The sequence below is a fragment of the Raphanus sativus genome, chromosome 7 (assembly GCF_000801105.2).
Source record: "Raphanus sativus cultivar WK10039 chromosome 7, ASM80110v3, whole genome shotgun sequence".
NCBI classification, from domain to species: domain Eukaryota; kingdom Viridiplantae; phylum Streptophyta; class Magnoliopsida; order Brassicales; family Brassicaceae; genus Raphanus; species Raphanus sativus.
Window position 1 is genome coordinate 11,343,239 of NC_079517.1, and position 13,873 is coordinate 11,357,111.

Genomic DNA, 13,873 nt, shown 5'->3' on the forward strand with positions numbered 1-13,873 from the left:
CACCTCCTGTCCAAACCAAAAGCACTGTAAGGATCAAAGGTTGATTGTCCCTTCTCTTCATGAAAATGTTTTGAAACCGAAAATTTCTAAGCAAAAACAAATCTTTACTTGGTTGAAAACGTTTTGCTTAAACCATTTCATGATTTGTTTTCATTGAGCTGTGCTTTGAAAGAGATTTGGTGTAGAAAAGAGCATGAACCGAAATTACTTCATTCAAAGAAACCTTTTGATTTCGTTCATGATGAAAAGCTTTCAGCTTTAGCATTGTCTCATTCTTTTTCTAACAGTTTCACACCTTGACCTGATTTTGAAATTAGTAAACCGATTTTTGGCAATCAGTTCACTTGCTTGATGTATACCCACGTGCTTGATAATTATCCTAAGAGCTTGGATCCTATTTTTGATGTCTTAAGGATAGAGAAATCTTTTGATTATTTCTTTCGCAGATTTGATGTGGTTTCTCTAGTTTTTTTGGATGAACAGGATAAACATGATCAGCTTCCAAAGAGAGCAAGCACTGGTGAACGCCTAAGTACTTGTGTTCATGGAACATGGAACCATACATACTTGATGGAAATGGATTCAGACCACCAAGGAAGTTTCTGTCCAAACTTTTCATTCACTGAATTTTCCTTGAATTTTAATTCCTTTGAATCTGATTTATTTCCTTTGAAGAGGGAGAGTATGATGCACCCAAAATCCAGCACCTTCCTGCTTGGTTCATGGACACGGCTCAAGATGGTGACCTTGTCGACCAGCTAGACCTAGCCGAGGTTTTCTCATCAGATTATTGCCAATTCCCTTATCATCTATGCAATCTTGGATGAGCTGAATACTCAAGTGAGCTGGACTGACACTATCATGGACGAGCTGAGCTGGACTAACACTCACCCGGACGAGCTGAGCAAGTTGGTTCGACCTTCCGAGCTGGTTCGACCAACAAACCACCCGAGAAGCAACACAGATATATGTGCATTGTTCGAAGCATATCTTCTAAACCATGATGCTTCTTCGCTTGAAACCACTTGTAGAATGTGCTCAACTCAATTATGGAACTCCTCGAAGAAGAATCAGATCAAACAGAGTTCAGATGAGGGAGTTATGCCATGTACAAATCAGGTGATGTTCAGTTCTCGCGAATTCAGACATATGTGGATCGTCCCGCGTGTGTCCGTATCCTTCCAAGCATGATGTGCACGATCAGCATGAACCTGGACTTCTTTCTGAATCTGGATTAGTCAACATCAGAATCCGCACTTTGACTAGTCTTCCTTGCTTTCCACACTTTGACTAGATTTAGTCAAATTTATGTTTTCTATGCATTGTTTTCTGCACTTTTCTTTTATTCTTTTTGACTAGAAACACTATAAAATGTATCCCCTTTGTCATTGCAATACATCAACGGAATTTCTTCTTCTTTTTGAGTTTTTACTCTTTGTTCTTTGCTAAGAACATTTCTAGTTTCTTGGTGAGGTTATCTCCAAGTATCCCCTCTGGTAGTATCATCGGGCCTTCCGCAATCCTTTGTGTCACCATTCAAACCATCAGTTCTCAATCCTCCCGGATCTTAGTCTATATCATCCTTACCGAAAGAGTGATCCCGATTTTAGTTCTATCACGAAATTCCTAGACCCGAAAGACCGGGACCTGACCCGAACCCGATCCGACGACCCGAATGCCCAGGCCTACCAGCTTCCATAAAAATTAATACAAATCATCCTATAGGAAATGCCGTAACTTCTCCTCCAACAAGTGGTCTTGGAAATGGCTGTCCCATATGAAACTGATTTGATCAGAAATGTATCGAGCACTTTCTTCTCCTATTTGATTTAAAAGCTTAACTCTTTAGTCCTCCTCAGGCTATTGTAAAATTCTCAACTCCCCCACCAAAATCAATCTTATTAGGTGAAGGTGTGAAAGAAAATGTCTCCGGAAGCAAACATTTTGTTGCTTTAAAGTCCGGAGTTTGTTCAGATTCTGAAATAGGTGATTTTTCTCTAAAAATCCAAGGAGGAAGATCAACAAAATTTACCCAAAAGTTCAAGAGATGCAATAAACCATTTTAGGTACGCGAGGTATTAAGGGACGTGGTGATCAAGCAGGTTGCGGTCCACCTAGTTAATAAATAATAATTCTTAGAGCGACTGTTTATCCTCTTGTTTTTTTGAAGACAAACTTATTTTATTAAATACTCAATCTTCTTCGATACAATAGTAAGAGGAGATCATCCATCCTGTTTGGCAATAAACATAAACTACAACAAATAAAAACACTAAGCAAGATAGATGTTCATGAACATCAACGGCGCGTTTAAATGCGTCATGAAAGCCTTCTGGACCAACTAGGACAGATGAATAGTCACATAATGTGACATTGAGGTCCAGACCTCATCTACAAGAATTACCGAAGTTTATCCTATTGTTTTGTAATAATCTATTCTTCTTTAACAACCTTATTCAGTTTTATAGTGTTAAAACCATATCTCCGCAATATTTTACTGCATTTTAGTTCAAACGTTATATAAAGAAATATGTTTCCCAGTTCAATTACTTGTTTGTCCAAAGAAATATCCGAAAGCAAAATAAATAAGAAGATAACTCTCTCTCTTTTTATTAAATCATCCAAAACCATCGAAGAATGAAGACACAGTTACTTATAGCTCACGTAAGTTCATAAGCTCCAATATAGTAACAGGCCTAATCTAATCTAATAAGATGGTAAATCTTCTAGAGGTTCATCCTTGATTCTAACCGAGACAGCCAACATGGCCGAAACCAAAAAAAAAAAAAAGCCCAACACCAAAGATAGATCCCAATATGTAAAAATGACATGTACCTGCATCACCGAAGGATTCAGAAAAGGATAGAAGAAGGAACCTGCAAACAAATTTGAAAAGCTTATTTTCTCAAACAAGACTTGGTTCATAGAAGATTGTGGGAGTACTGGACAGTGAGGGCATGGGACATCAGCAACGGAATCAAAGTGGAGCAAAGCAGTGCTCATGACTCTGGTTAGTATAACTCCGACGTCATGAAGTTCAGGCAAAACGGCGTTTGGCTTTGAAATTTTTGATGACAGCTCAGATTCAGGGATGCACAGTGGAGACTACTCTGTTCAAAGCTCCCGGAGAAGATCCAACGGAGTCTCTGCTGAGTTCAAAAGGAACAAATCTGAGAACTGAAACTTCAATAACCTGCGGTTCTGATTCACAACAGGTGAACATATACTACCTCTTCTCTTTGGACATTAGCCTTAGCATCCCTCATGCTTGAACTCTGCACACCATTAGTGCTCTTTGTATATATATTTCTTTTGTGTGTAAGATACATTTAAGGGACAAATGGGCTGCACACAGGATATATCAAGGATACGGCGAAAATACTTGTGCACTACAAGAAAGCAGTAAGTAATAAGCTTAAAATTTTGGTTCTTTGAAAGGAGATAAGTTGAAACTCCATGAAATGCTTCCGACTAACCCAAAGTTTATAATAATGTCCCTAGTTATAAAAATTACTAGACCAATCACTGATTATAATCTTTACTCAATTATGTCATTTTCTGAAATAAAGGTGGTTGTGACAAATAAACAAATTTGAAAAGTTACTTTTTAATAATGTCTAGAAATATGTATGGACCCAGATAAATATTTTTCTTATGGGGGTGGGGGTTGTTTCTATTTATAAAATATTTTGGAATAATTTTATTTTTCACTCTACTGTCGAACGACAAATGAAGTAGAACTAAAAGAGATTTCATTTCAAACTTTATTTTAATCTAGAAAATGAAATATGATTGAAAATGTTCTAATTATATTATTACTAGTTCTTAGTTTTTTTTTTTTTTTTTTTTTTTGAATGAATGTTAAATTTTATTCATCAAAAAAGCCTTTTTACAAACTAGTGCATACTTGATACTTGAAAAAACAAACAAGAAAAAAGGATAAAAACAACTCAAATTTGAAAACACCCAATCCTTAACCTCAACAAAAGCAAAATCCCCCTCAAACTTGACCATGTGGAAGTCAAGCTTGGAAAAGCTATGAGATTCTCCTCATTAAAACCCACATTAGAGAAAACCCAAATGGGACAAAACTCTAATGGGGAAAGAGAGTAAGAATCTCATAGTAAGGGGACTAAACCTTGTCAAACCTCCAACCAAGAATCAATCAAAGACACCCCTAGCTACACTCTAGTGCTAAACCAATATTCCAGACCATCCACCATAGCTCCTCCTTTCACCATTTTCATCAGACTAAGCTTATTCCTTACTCCTTTATCAACCAGTTTCTGCAGCATGGCAATAGGCATAGGCTTCTCTCCATGCTTCACCCTATTTCTTTCCCTCCAAATCGCATAGACAGCAGCCTGAAAAGAATATCTGATACAAAACCCACTTTTCCCACCTCTTGAACTGTCCGAAATTTGAGAAGTAATAACAGACCAGTTCTTAGAGTGATCCGTAAGAAGGATGCCCATAGTGAGAGATTTCCAAAGCTGCCCAGAATAATCACAATCAAAGAACAAGTGGTTTCTGGACTCAACAGCATTCTTACAAAGAATACAGGTTGTGTCAGCTCCCAAGGACCATTTCGATACTCTGTCCATAGTAGCGAACCGATTTAGCAAAGCAAGCCACGTGATGAAAGAATACTTAGGAGTAGCCTTTGAAAACCAAACACCTTTTGCCCAAGTGCAGTTGCTATTTGATTCTCTAAGCGGATTCCAAGTTTCATGGGTTAAAATACTAGTTCTTAGTTAACGACAACAAAAATATTTGAGTATGGCTTTTTGGTTTTTTAAAGTTGAATTACATCTTCACTGTAACCATTTTAAATTCGTTTTTATCGACCAAAAAATTTGATTGCATACTTTTGGTTTGAAAAATTATAAAACCAAAAGAAAGTGAAAGTTGAAGAGAAAAAAAAACAAAGCAGATTTAGTCAAAATAAAAAAAACAAAAGCAGAGTGAAAAAGAGAGCAAAGTTAGAATAGCAGAGCTACCTGCTGCCAATAATTTAGTATATCTGAGCAGAGATTTAACAACTGCGAAAATGAAAGTTACGACGTGCATTGGGTGATTGATGAATATAGATCAGTTTATAAACAATACAAAAATCAATATAAAATAACACGGCAGGTGATATGATGTGGATGAGATTATTTTAATGAACAAACTTTTCATAATCAACACTCAACTATCACTCTACAAATAGGGACTAAAGAGGCACTAGGGAACTCACTCCTCTCTCATATCCCAATTTTTACTCAACGTAAGCATTATCAGAGGTAGAAAAATGGCTGAGGCATGCAACAACCAAGGCGTCTATACTTTGGTTGAGAAGCTTGAGACAGACGTGGAGATCAAAGCTTCGGCTGGACAGTTTTATCACATGGTCGCCAGACCACACCATGTCTCCAAAGCATGTCCAGGCAAGATTAGAGATTGTGATCTGCACGAAGGTGAATGGGGCAAGGTCGGCTCTATCGTCCACTGTTACTACGTTCTTGGCAAGTATACTTAATTCATACTATTTTCTCTTATAATCGTTGGATTCTAACTAAACCAAGATTTATTGGGTCTAATAATATGAGGTATATATGCCGCCGTCCAAATCATGCAATGTCAATATAAACAGTTCTGTCTAGCTTAAGTTGAATTTAGACCTCCCCTCACCCCCCGCTCTACAAGACGATGACCAGTATAATACTATCACTTGAATATATGTAATTATAATAATAAGCTTTTGAACTAAAACATTCAAGTTATTCTCAAAGTTAATCCAATATAATATTAACATTTTGAATATAATTTGGTGCAGATGGGGAGGCAAAGATGACCAAGGAGAGGATCGAGGCAGTGGAGCCGGAAAAGAACTTGATCTCGTTCAGGGTTATAGAAGGTGATCTGATGAAAGAGTACAAAAGCTTCTTGACCACGATCCAGGTGACCCCTAAGCATGGAGGGCCAGGGAGTATTGTGCACTGGCACCTTGAGTATGAGAAGATTAGCGACGAGGTTGCTCATCCCGAGACTCTCCTCCTGTTCTGTATTGAACTCTGCAAAGAGATGGACGAACATCTCTTGTCTGAGGAATAGAGGAGTACTCCTCGTGTGACTTTCGTCACTTTCCTATCAGTACTTGTGTGCATGGTTGAAGCATGTTGATTTCAGTATTAAAAATTTCAATAAATAATGAGTGTATAATATATATGAGTGACATGTGAAATGGAAGTGCTGTATTATACATGCACGTATTCTACTTTCTTGTTTGTTAAAGTGTATTATAATTAAATAGCATTTAAGTTTATTTTATTTTGGTTTACATTAAATTAATGTAAATAATCAAATATATGTATGGACCTATTGTGACATTTTTTATAGTAGATAGTACTTCTAGAATATTTTATTTACAATTAGTTATAGTTATATTATATAATTAAATACGAAATTATTAAATTTATTAATTAAAAATATTTAAAAATTTTGGTAAATTTTGTTAGATTTTTCTCAACAGATTTGTATTTTAATATCTTTATAAATATTAAGATTTTTTAAAATTTTATATTTTCATTAAATTAATGTAAATAACTAAATATATGTATGGATCTATTGTGACATTTTATGATAGATAAAAATGGCATTTCTCTTTAAATAGAGAAGATAAGCCATTATCTTTTTTCTCAAATATATTATTATTCATATTTTCAAACAATATTTTTTATACTGCTATTCATATGTCCAAAAAATATTACTATTCAATTTTCAAAACAATTTCAATGTGTACTTCAGTTTTAATAATATAGATTCATCTTAAGATCTTTATAATTTTATTTGAGAATTCACTTTCTTACACGTCGTGTAACTCTCACAATGATTTATTACATTGATATTCTTAATGAAACTAAAATATTATCTATTACTGTCATTATTCATAAAAAATAAGGATTTTGCTTAATATTTTCCTTTTATTATATTAATAAAATAAGTGAAAACTAATTTCATTTTAAATAATTTCCAATTTATAAAAATCATATATTTTCAACCCACGTTTTTAAATTAATTTTTAAAAATATTAAAAATAAATATTCCCTTTTCTTAATAAAAAGGAAAGTATGTTAGTTAGGATTATTTAAAATTCCACGTTAATTAAATTAAATTGTTTAGGATATTAAAAATAAAATATCTCTCTTTTTTTAATGAAAAGGAAATTATGTTAGTTGATAATTTAAAGCAATTTACTTTTAAAAAAAATAAAAATTAGGGGAAATTTCACAAATACACTTTCCATACTACCACTAATCAACTATACCACCAAACAAATTACCTTTTCAAAAATACCACATTGGTGAATGTGTAAAAGACTCAGCTACCCTCACATTTACAACAATCCATCTCACACTTTCTCTCCGTTGATACGATCACCTCCGTCGATATCCATCGCCTATGTTACTTCCGTCGTCGATATTGATCGCCTCCGTTGCTTCCGTCATCAATATCCATCGCCTCCGTTGCTTCCGTTTCGAACGATTCTCTCTCTCACGCCGGCGTCAAATCGTATTTCACTTCCATCCCTCTTCTATACGATATCATAGCCTCCGTCCATCGCCTCCATATCAATCATCGACGGATTCTCTCTCTCTCACGCTGCCGGATTCTCTCTCTCTCTCTCTCTCTCACGTCGCCGGATTCTCTCTCCCACGTCGAGATCTCCGCCGAGCCATTCCTCCAAAATGTCGATTCCAGATTCACAATTTGTATGTTTCAAATATCTATATCTTGTTATAACTTGTTGATTTTGTTTTCATTCGAATGATTCGGGTTAGATTTCGGGATAGTGAACATTGCATTTTTACAGAATTATAATCGCTTATAAAATCTAGATTTCATGATATTGTTAAAAGTACGACTTATTGATTTATAAGTCTTTATAAAGAAGAACGATTTAGCAATTGATAGTAGTGTTTACTACCTGCAGTGTATAAAGAAGAACGATTTATAAGTCTTTATAAAGAAGAACGATTTAGCAATTGATAATAGTGTCTATTACCTGCAATGTATAAAGAAGAACGATTTATAAGTCTTTATAAATTTCCGCATGTTTAGACCACTATTAACTTCAAATTTTCATTTTCTTTTGCAGTTTGATTTGCTTTACACGTCTAGTCACTTAAGGCCTTTAGATACCTACTCTTTGCCTCACTAAACTCTAGCGCTTTGAGCTTAGATGTCAATATCCCAAAGTGGGAAACCAAGTGAAATGTTTTGTAGCTATTCTTGAGTAAAAAAAGTGAGTAACAGATTCAGGTTTGTTAAAAATTTGATGTGTGAGTTGATGAATCTTTGTGTTCCAGGGTTGTGTTCCCGAGCTTCGGGGAACGTTACCTCTCGACAATGCTCTTCCAGTCGATCCGTGAAGAGTGCGACAAAATGCAGCCTGAGATTTGAAGTTGTGAACCTCTTTGTTTTTTTTGAACAAATGTATATTTGCGTATTACAGTGTGCAACGCAATTGGTGTTTGTTAATAAATGCATAAGGCCTCATTGTCTCATCTATAATAATAGTGTTTTAAAAAAGACTAGTTATAGTAACATTGTAAAATAAGATTTTGGTCAAATGGAAAGTCTAATTTAAGCACAACTAGATTTTATATAATAATTTATAAGAATATTTAAATTTATTTATAAGGGTTTATAAAATCATTTATAAGGGTTTATAAAATCATTATTTATAAGAATTTATAAAATCATTTATAAGGGGTAATATAAGAGTTGTATCGGTTTATAAATCAACTAAAAGAATCTATAACCATTTAGAAAGCCATTATAAAATAATTTATATATGTAAAATTATTTGAAAGAGTATATAATTCATTTATAAAAGCATATAAAACAAGTTATAAAATCTATAAACCATTTATAAATGTTTATAAGAAAGTTATGAAAGTTTATAAATAATTTATAAGGGGTATGTATACTATTAATAAAAGTTTATAAAAACTTTATGAAAGTTTATATTCAATTTATAAAGAGTATTGTAAGAGTTGTATAGGTTTATAAATCAACTAAAAGAGTCTATAACCACTTAGAAAGTCTTATAAAACAACTTATATTGGTTTGAATAATAATTTATAAGCGTTTATAAGGGTATGTAAATGATTTATAAGGGTTTATAAAAATAATTTATAAATTTTATACACCATTAAAAAAGATTATAAAATAATTTATAAAGGTATGTAAAATTTATGAAGCGGTGGAGCCTTGCTTGCTGTCCCCGCATGTGCCTCAGAATCTACCACTTATCATCATCTCTTTACAAAGCTTGCACGTGTTCTTTAGTTTTATGAATTAATAAAAGCTTATAAAATCTTGTATAAACCATCTATAAAATTTATAAAACACATATAAATATTTATATAACTATTTATAAAGGTTTATAAAACTATTTAAAATGGTTTATAAAACTATTTACGAGAACATATAAGCTATTTATAAGATTTTATACGTTTATTTATAAGTGTTTAAAAATTAATTTACAAGATTTATAAAAGTTTATAAATCATCAAATTAACCAACTTTCTACCATTTCAACAGTGACTCCTCTGAGGTTGTCCATGTTCATAGCAAACCATGACTTCATCGCATCGTAGTTGATCTCGTTAGTGACAAGATGAAAGACGACTTTCTCAGGGGCCTTGGAGTTGAGAGCAGTGGAGTTAACCACAACCGAAGTAGGAATAATGTTATCAGAAAATACACAAAATGGTAAAGACTGTTATCAGTGAGCTTAGAAACCACATCATTAAACACCATTCTCCCTTCGCTATTCTCGACCTTATGCAGTGCACAGATGGAGCCGGGGTTTGTGGTTTGAAGGAGACCCAAATATGCCGGCATTAGGGCGTAACTACCTGCCATAGATCCAAGAGCCAATTCCATTGCCACTTCGCGACCTCTCCAAGATTTCCAATAGGAGACATTGACATGGAAGTCGTCCAGGAGCATCTTACGAATTGTTGCTGGTGTCGGTCCTCGCTTGATCGCAATGAATCGGGTTTGTATAAGCTCCCCGATTACTTGTGTCGTTGCTAATCTGTGGTAATTCTTTCTTGCATCGAGGGTACAACAGTGCTTTAGAGTAGCTTGTCGGATCTGGAAATTTCCTGACCCATCAACCAGGGCAGCATATACTCTCCAAAGACAGTCAATAGCGACGCAGATTAGAACAATGAATTTTGGGGTAGACCTCTTTGTCTTGAAATGAAACTTCCTATTGATTGCATGAATAGCAATTTTTATCTTGCAATCGCTTTTCGACTTGAACACCTGCCCGACAAAGAGATTGTCGCCTTCGTACGGAACAGCATCCAACGCCTCCTCTATGCCTGCATGTCATTCGTTTTTAAGGTCTCTCAAAAAGATGTATCTTAAAATAAGAAATATAAAATTATTTCTATATTATTTTTGTTATAATAGAAGATTTTGTGTGTGTTCATAACTAAATTTTTGTTTGTCCACTCTTATTTAGAATATCAATGAATCTTAATATGAATCTAAATTTGTTTTTTATCTAAAAACTATAAATGGTTCATAAACTCCTCTATTTAATGGACAACTTCTATTTTAACCGGAATGGAACAATTTCACCAAATCTTCCTAGTAAAAAGTCAATTTGTTAATTAGTAAATGAGATGTTAGCATCTATAACGATCATGAGAAATAAAATTTCTAATTATCTGTGACATTCGGTCTTGCTGACTTGTTGCATTTATTAATGGTTTTGACAATAAATGGTTAGTATGGTGCAAATGATTAATGGTGAGGGTGGTGTGTGGTTTACATTAATTTTAAATAACTTTAGCAACCATGCAACGTTTTTAAATTTTCTCAAATTGGCAGTAGTGACTCTTTTTTCTAAGTTAAGTTTTAAGAGTATATTAATCATGTTCACGGTTTTTAAAATGTAAACACGATAGCATGCATCAGAGAAGTTATTAGTTTCCTTGCACAGTGTAACATGGAAAGATACCATAGAGTTTATGTGTCAATACCAATAGATCAAATGTTAGTCTTTTGGACTTGAATCGCCATCAATTACTAAACATTATTAGAGTGGGATGAGTGGAATTTCTAGATTGATTATATGACGGTTACGTCGATTGCGCTAAAGAAGGAGAATCGTAGAGGCTCCATTCTCCATCGTGAACATCAAATACAAAGAAACCTTATAAACCAGTGTTTTGACACCCGACCCGGACATTAAACCGGACGATTTACCGGGTCTTTGGATCATTGGATCAACCGTGGGCGAACCGCGGTTTAGTAAATGAATTAGTTTTATTATCTAATAATATATTAGATATGAAAATAAATATATAAAAACTAAAGTTAATATTTAAATGTTTTCAAACATAAAGTAATAACATGGCATGTATCTATTTTATGTTTAGATTTTTTGAAAATACTTAACTTTAGTTTCCATTTTTGTATTTTTCTTTGACATACAAAATATTAAGAAATAGCTATGAAAATAAATATATAAAAACTAAAGTTAATATTTTAAATATTTTCAAACATAAAGTAATATTTTGGATATGTATCTATTTTATGTTTAAATTTTTTGAAAATACTTAACTTTAGTTTCTATTTTTGTATTTTTCTTTGACATACAAAATATTAAGAAATAGTTTAAAGTATTTTGAAAAAATATGTAACATAAAAGTTATGAAATCTAAAAAATCAAAACATAAAATTCATATCTAACACCTAATCACAATCTAAAATTAAAACATCATTGTAATAAATTTTTAATAACAAAAATAAAATAACACATAATCACAATTAACACCAAAACACATTAAATAAAATTGAGAAAATATTTAAATTATTAAAAGGAGAATGCCACATGGCATTTTTCCCCCCAAGGAGAAAAAAAAAAGCCAACTTTATTAGTTAAGATGTTGTTGTGAGTCTGTGCAATGACGTATCATTTGATAAAGAAATATTTGTTTTGTCATCTCAATTTTGAGAATACAAGGGTTAACTATAATAGTTTGAAAATCATGATTAATGAGTAAAATGTGAAAAATCATTGAATTACAAAATCAGAAAATATTCAACTTTTTGATTAACAAAAGATTTTAAATTGAGATACAAAATCATTACACCAATAACAAAAGATTTATATAGAATTATAAAATCATCACACCAATAACACAAGACTTTTTAGGATTTTGAAAATAATATTACCAATAACAACAGAGTTTTGACATTCTTCAAAATCTTTATAAATCAATCACCATGTGCAGTAATAAACAGTCCTGGTAATAAGTTTTAAAAAAAAAAAATTGTATTTAAATACAATTTTATAGCTATTTAAGATTTTATTATATTCTTTCTCCAACGGTTTAGAGATTTCGTGCATTATTGTGAGCTCTGGTTTAGTGACTCACAGATAATGATGCAGAAGTCAAGAGATGACGAGACATTCAGGGACTGAAGCGAGGACATGAGACGCTCCTAACGTGCGTTTGGTAAAGCAGCGTTGAGAATGATGCTAAGGTGGAGTTCTTTGCTGATTATTATTGGAACCATGTTTCATAAAGCCTGAGACAAAGTTCTTTGGCTTAAGGAGATGAAATCTGAATCGATTACATCATTACTCAAGTTCAAATCTATTGTTGTTTCTGGTGCTGCTCAAGGTCAACATATTCAGAGCCTTAGAAGAACACAAGGTTGTCTACTGATTCCTTCAAAGGATTAGCCAAAGTTTTACTATGTATTCAGTTTTACTATGATATTCCTTCAAGTGTTTTCGGAAGGATAAGCCAATAATGGGTCACACATGTGATCTCAAGACTGGGGGACGCCCTTGGAATGAGAATTATGTGTGTCGATAATGGCTGTTTCTTATCTTCTGTTTAGGTTTCAGGTTTCATGGTTATGAAGAGAGTTGAAGATGAGTAAGAAACGAGATGGATAAAGGCTTTGGGTTTTTTTTAGTTTGGTTAAGTTCTGAGAAGATTGTCTTGCAGGATCAGTCGTTGGTGTCAACGTTTAGATTCTTTTGAATCAGGAAGCTCAAGGTGTAATGATCAAAGGAGATCATTATGGAGCTTAGACAAAGTTTGTTCATTTAAGTGAAAATGGGCAAGAATGCTGGGTTTGTTGTGGCTTTGTTCTCTGCGGATTAGTGATGGTTATTTCTCATGACTGAACAAGTCAAGGTTCATTTCAGGAGAACATTGGAGAGTCATTATAGAAAGAAGCAGAAACAAGTTATAATCCTAAAAATGAAGCAGCTGAATCAAAGAGGAAGGTGTGTGAAGAAGATACAATAATTTTGCAGGAACAAATGTTCATTATTTTTTGTCACATTTGGTGTGGTATTGGGAAATGACGAGGCAAGCTCACAAAGCTTTCAGGTTGTTCGCTTAAAAGGGTTTCTGCTAGAGTCGACAAGTATTTGACTGATGGTGAAATCAGCGGTGTTAGAAGAAGCCATGTAGAATCGTCAAGTCTTCTAACTCTCTTGACTCAAGAGAAGGATGAGTATAAGAGTTTGAAATCTGATGCTTAATGGTTCATATAACCATGGAGACTCAAGTTTCAGGCCTAATTAGTGTGACATAAGGCATTGCTCGTGGTGTATGCAGGTCTGAAAGTTCAGAGATAGTCACTCATTGATGATCATTATCAGTTTGGTGGTACAAAGCCAAATTGGGAAGCTTCAACGAAGCGGCAGTACTCTTGGTGATTGATTCTTCTGGTGTAAATTCACAGTGGAATAAGATTCATGTTTGGTTCAGTGTGGTAAGAAGAATGGAAATCCAAGTACAAAGGAGTTGTCTACAGCGGGACAAGCTCAATCATGGCT

General features: G+C 33.6%; 2 protein-coding genes and 2 long non-coding RNA genes across 4 annotated transcripts; 2 read left to right on the forward strand and 2 right to left on the reverse strand.

Moving 5' to 3' along the window:
- Positions 1-2,582: 2,582 nt before the first annotated feature.
- On the reverse strand, positions 2,583-3,825 carry LOC130497635 (uncharacterized). The gene is made up of 2 exons (XR_008936634.1): positions 3,231-3,825; positions 2,583-3,146 (listed from the first exon to the last, which is right to left on the reverse strand). It is a non-coding gene; the product is annotated as an uncharacterized LOC130497635 (long non-coding RNA).
- Positions 3,826-4,181: 356 nt separating this feature from the next.
- Positions 4,182-4,604, reverse strand: LOC108815374 (uncharacterized). The gene has a single exon (XM_018588001.1). The coding sequence runs from the start codon at positions 4,602-4,604 to the stop codon at positions 4,182-4,184; it is 423 nt and encodes a 140-aa protein (XP_018443503.1).
- Positions 4,605-5,193: 589 nt separating this feature from the next.
- Positions 5,194-6,371, forward strand: LOC108816450 (MLP-like protein 34). Its single transcript, XM_018589023.2, has 2 exons — positions 5,194-5,507; positions 5,819-6,371. Exons 1-2 carry the CDS (start codon positions 5,294-5,296, stop codon positions 6,094-6,096), a joined length of 492 nt encoding a protein of 163 aa, XP_018444525.1. The 5' UTR covers positions 5,194-5,293; the 3' UTR covers positions 6,097-6,371.
- Positions 6,372-7,341: 970 nt separating this feature from the next.
- Positions 7,342-8,541, forward strand: LOC108853331 (uncharacterized). The gene is made up of 2 exons (XR_001949716.2): positions 7,342-7,754; positions 8,352-8,541. It is a non-coding gene; the product is annotated as an uncharacterized LOC108853331 (long non-coding RNA).
- Positions 8,542-13,873: the final 5,332 nt, after the last annotated feature.

Excerpts from the sequence above, each read along its gene's own strand:
- LOC108815374 (XM_018588001.1), bottom strand. The coding sequence starts at position 4,604 with ATGGACAGAGTATCGAAATGGTCCTTGGGAGCTGACACAACCTGTATT.
- LOC108816450 (XM_018589023.2), top strand. The coding sequence starts at position 5,294 with ATGGCTGAGGCATGCAACAACCAAGGCGTCTATACTTTGGTTGAGAAG. Across the intron at positions 5,508-5,818 it reads CCACTGTTACTACGTTCTTG|ATGGGGAGGCAAAGATGACC; the intron begins GCAAGTATACTT and ends AATTTGGTGCAG.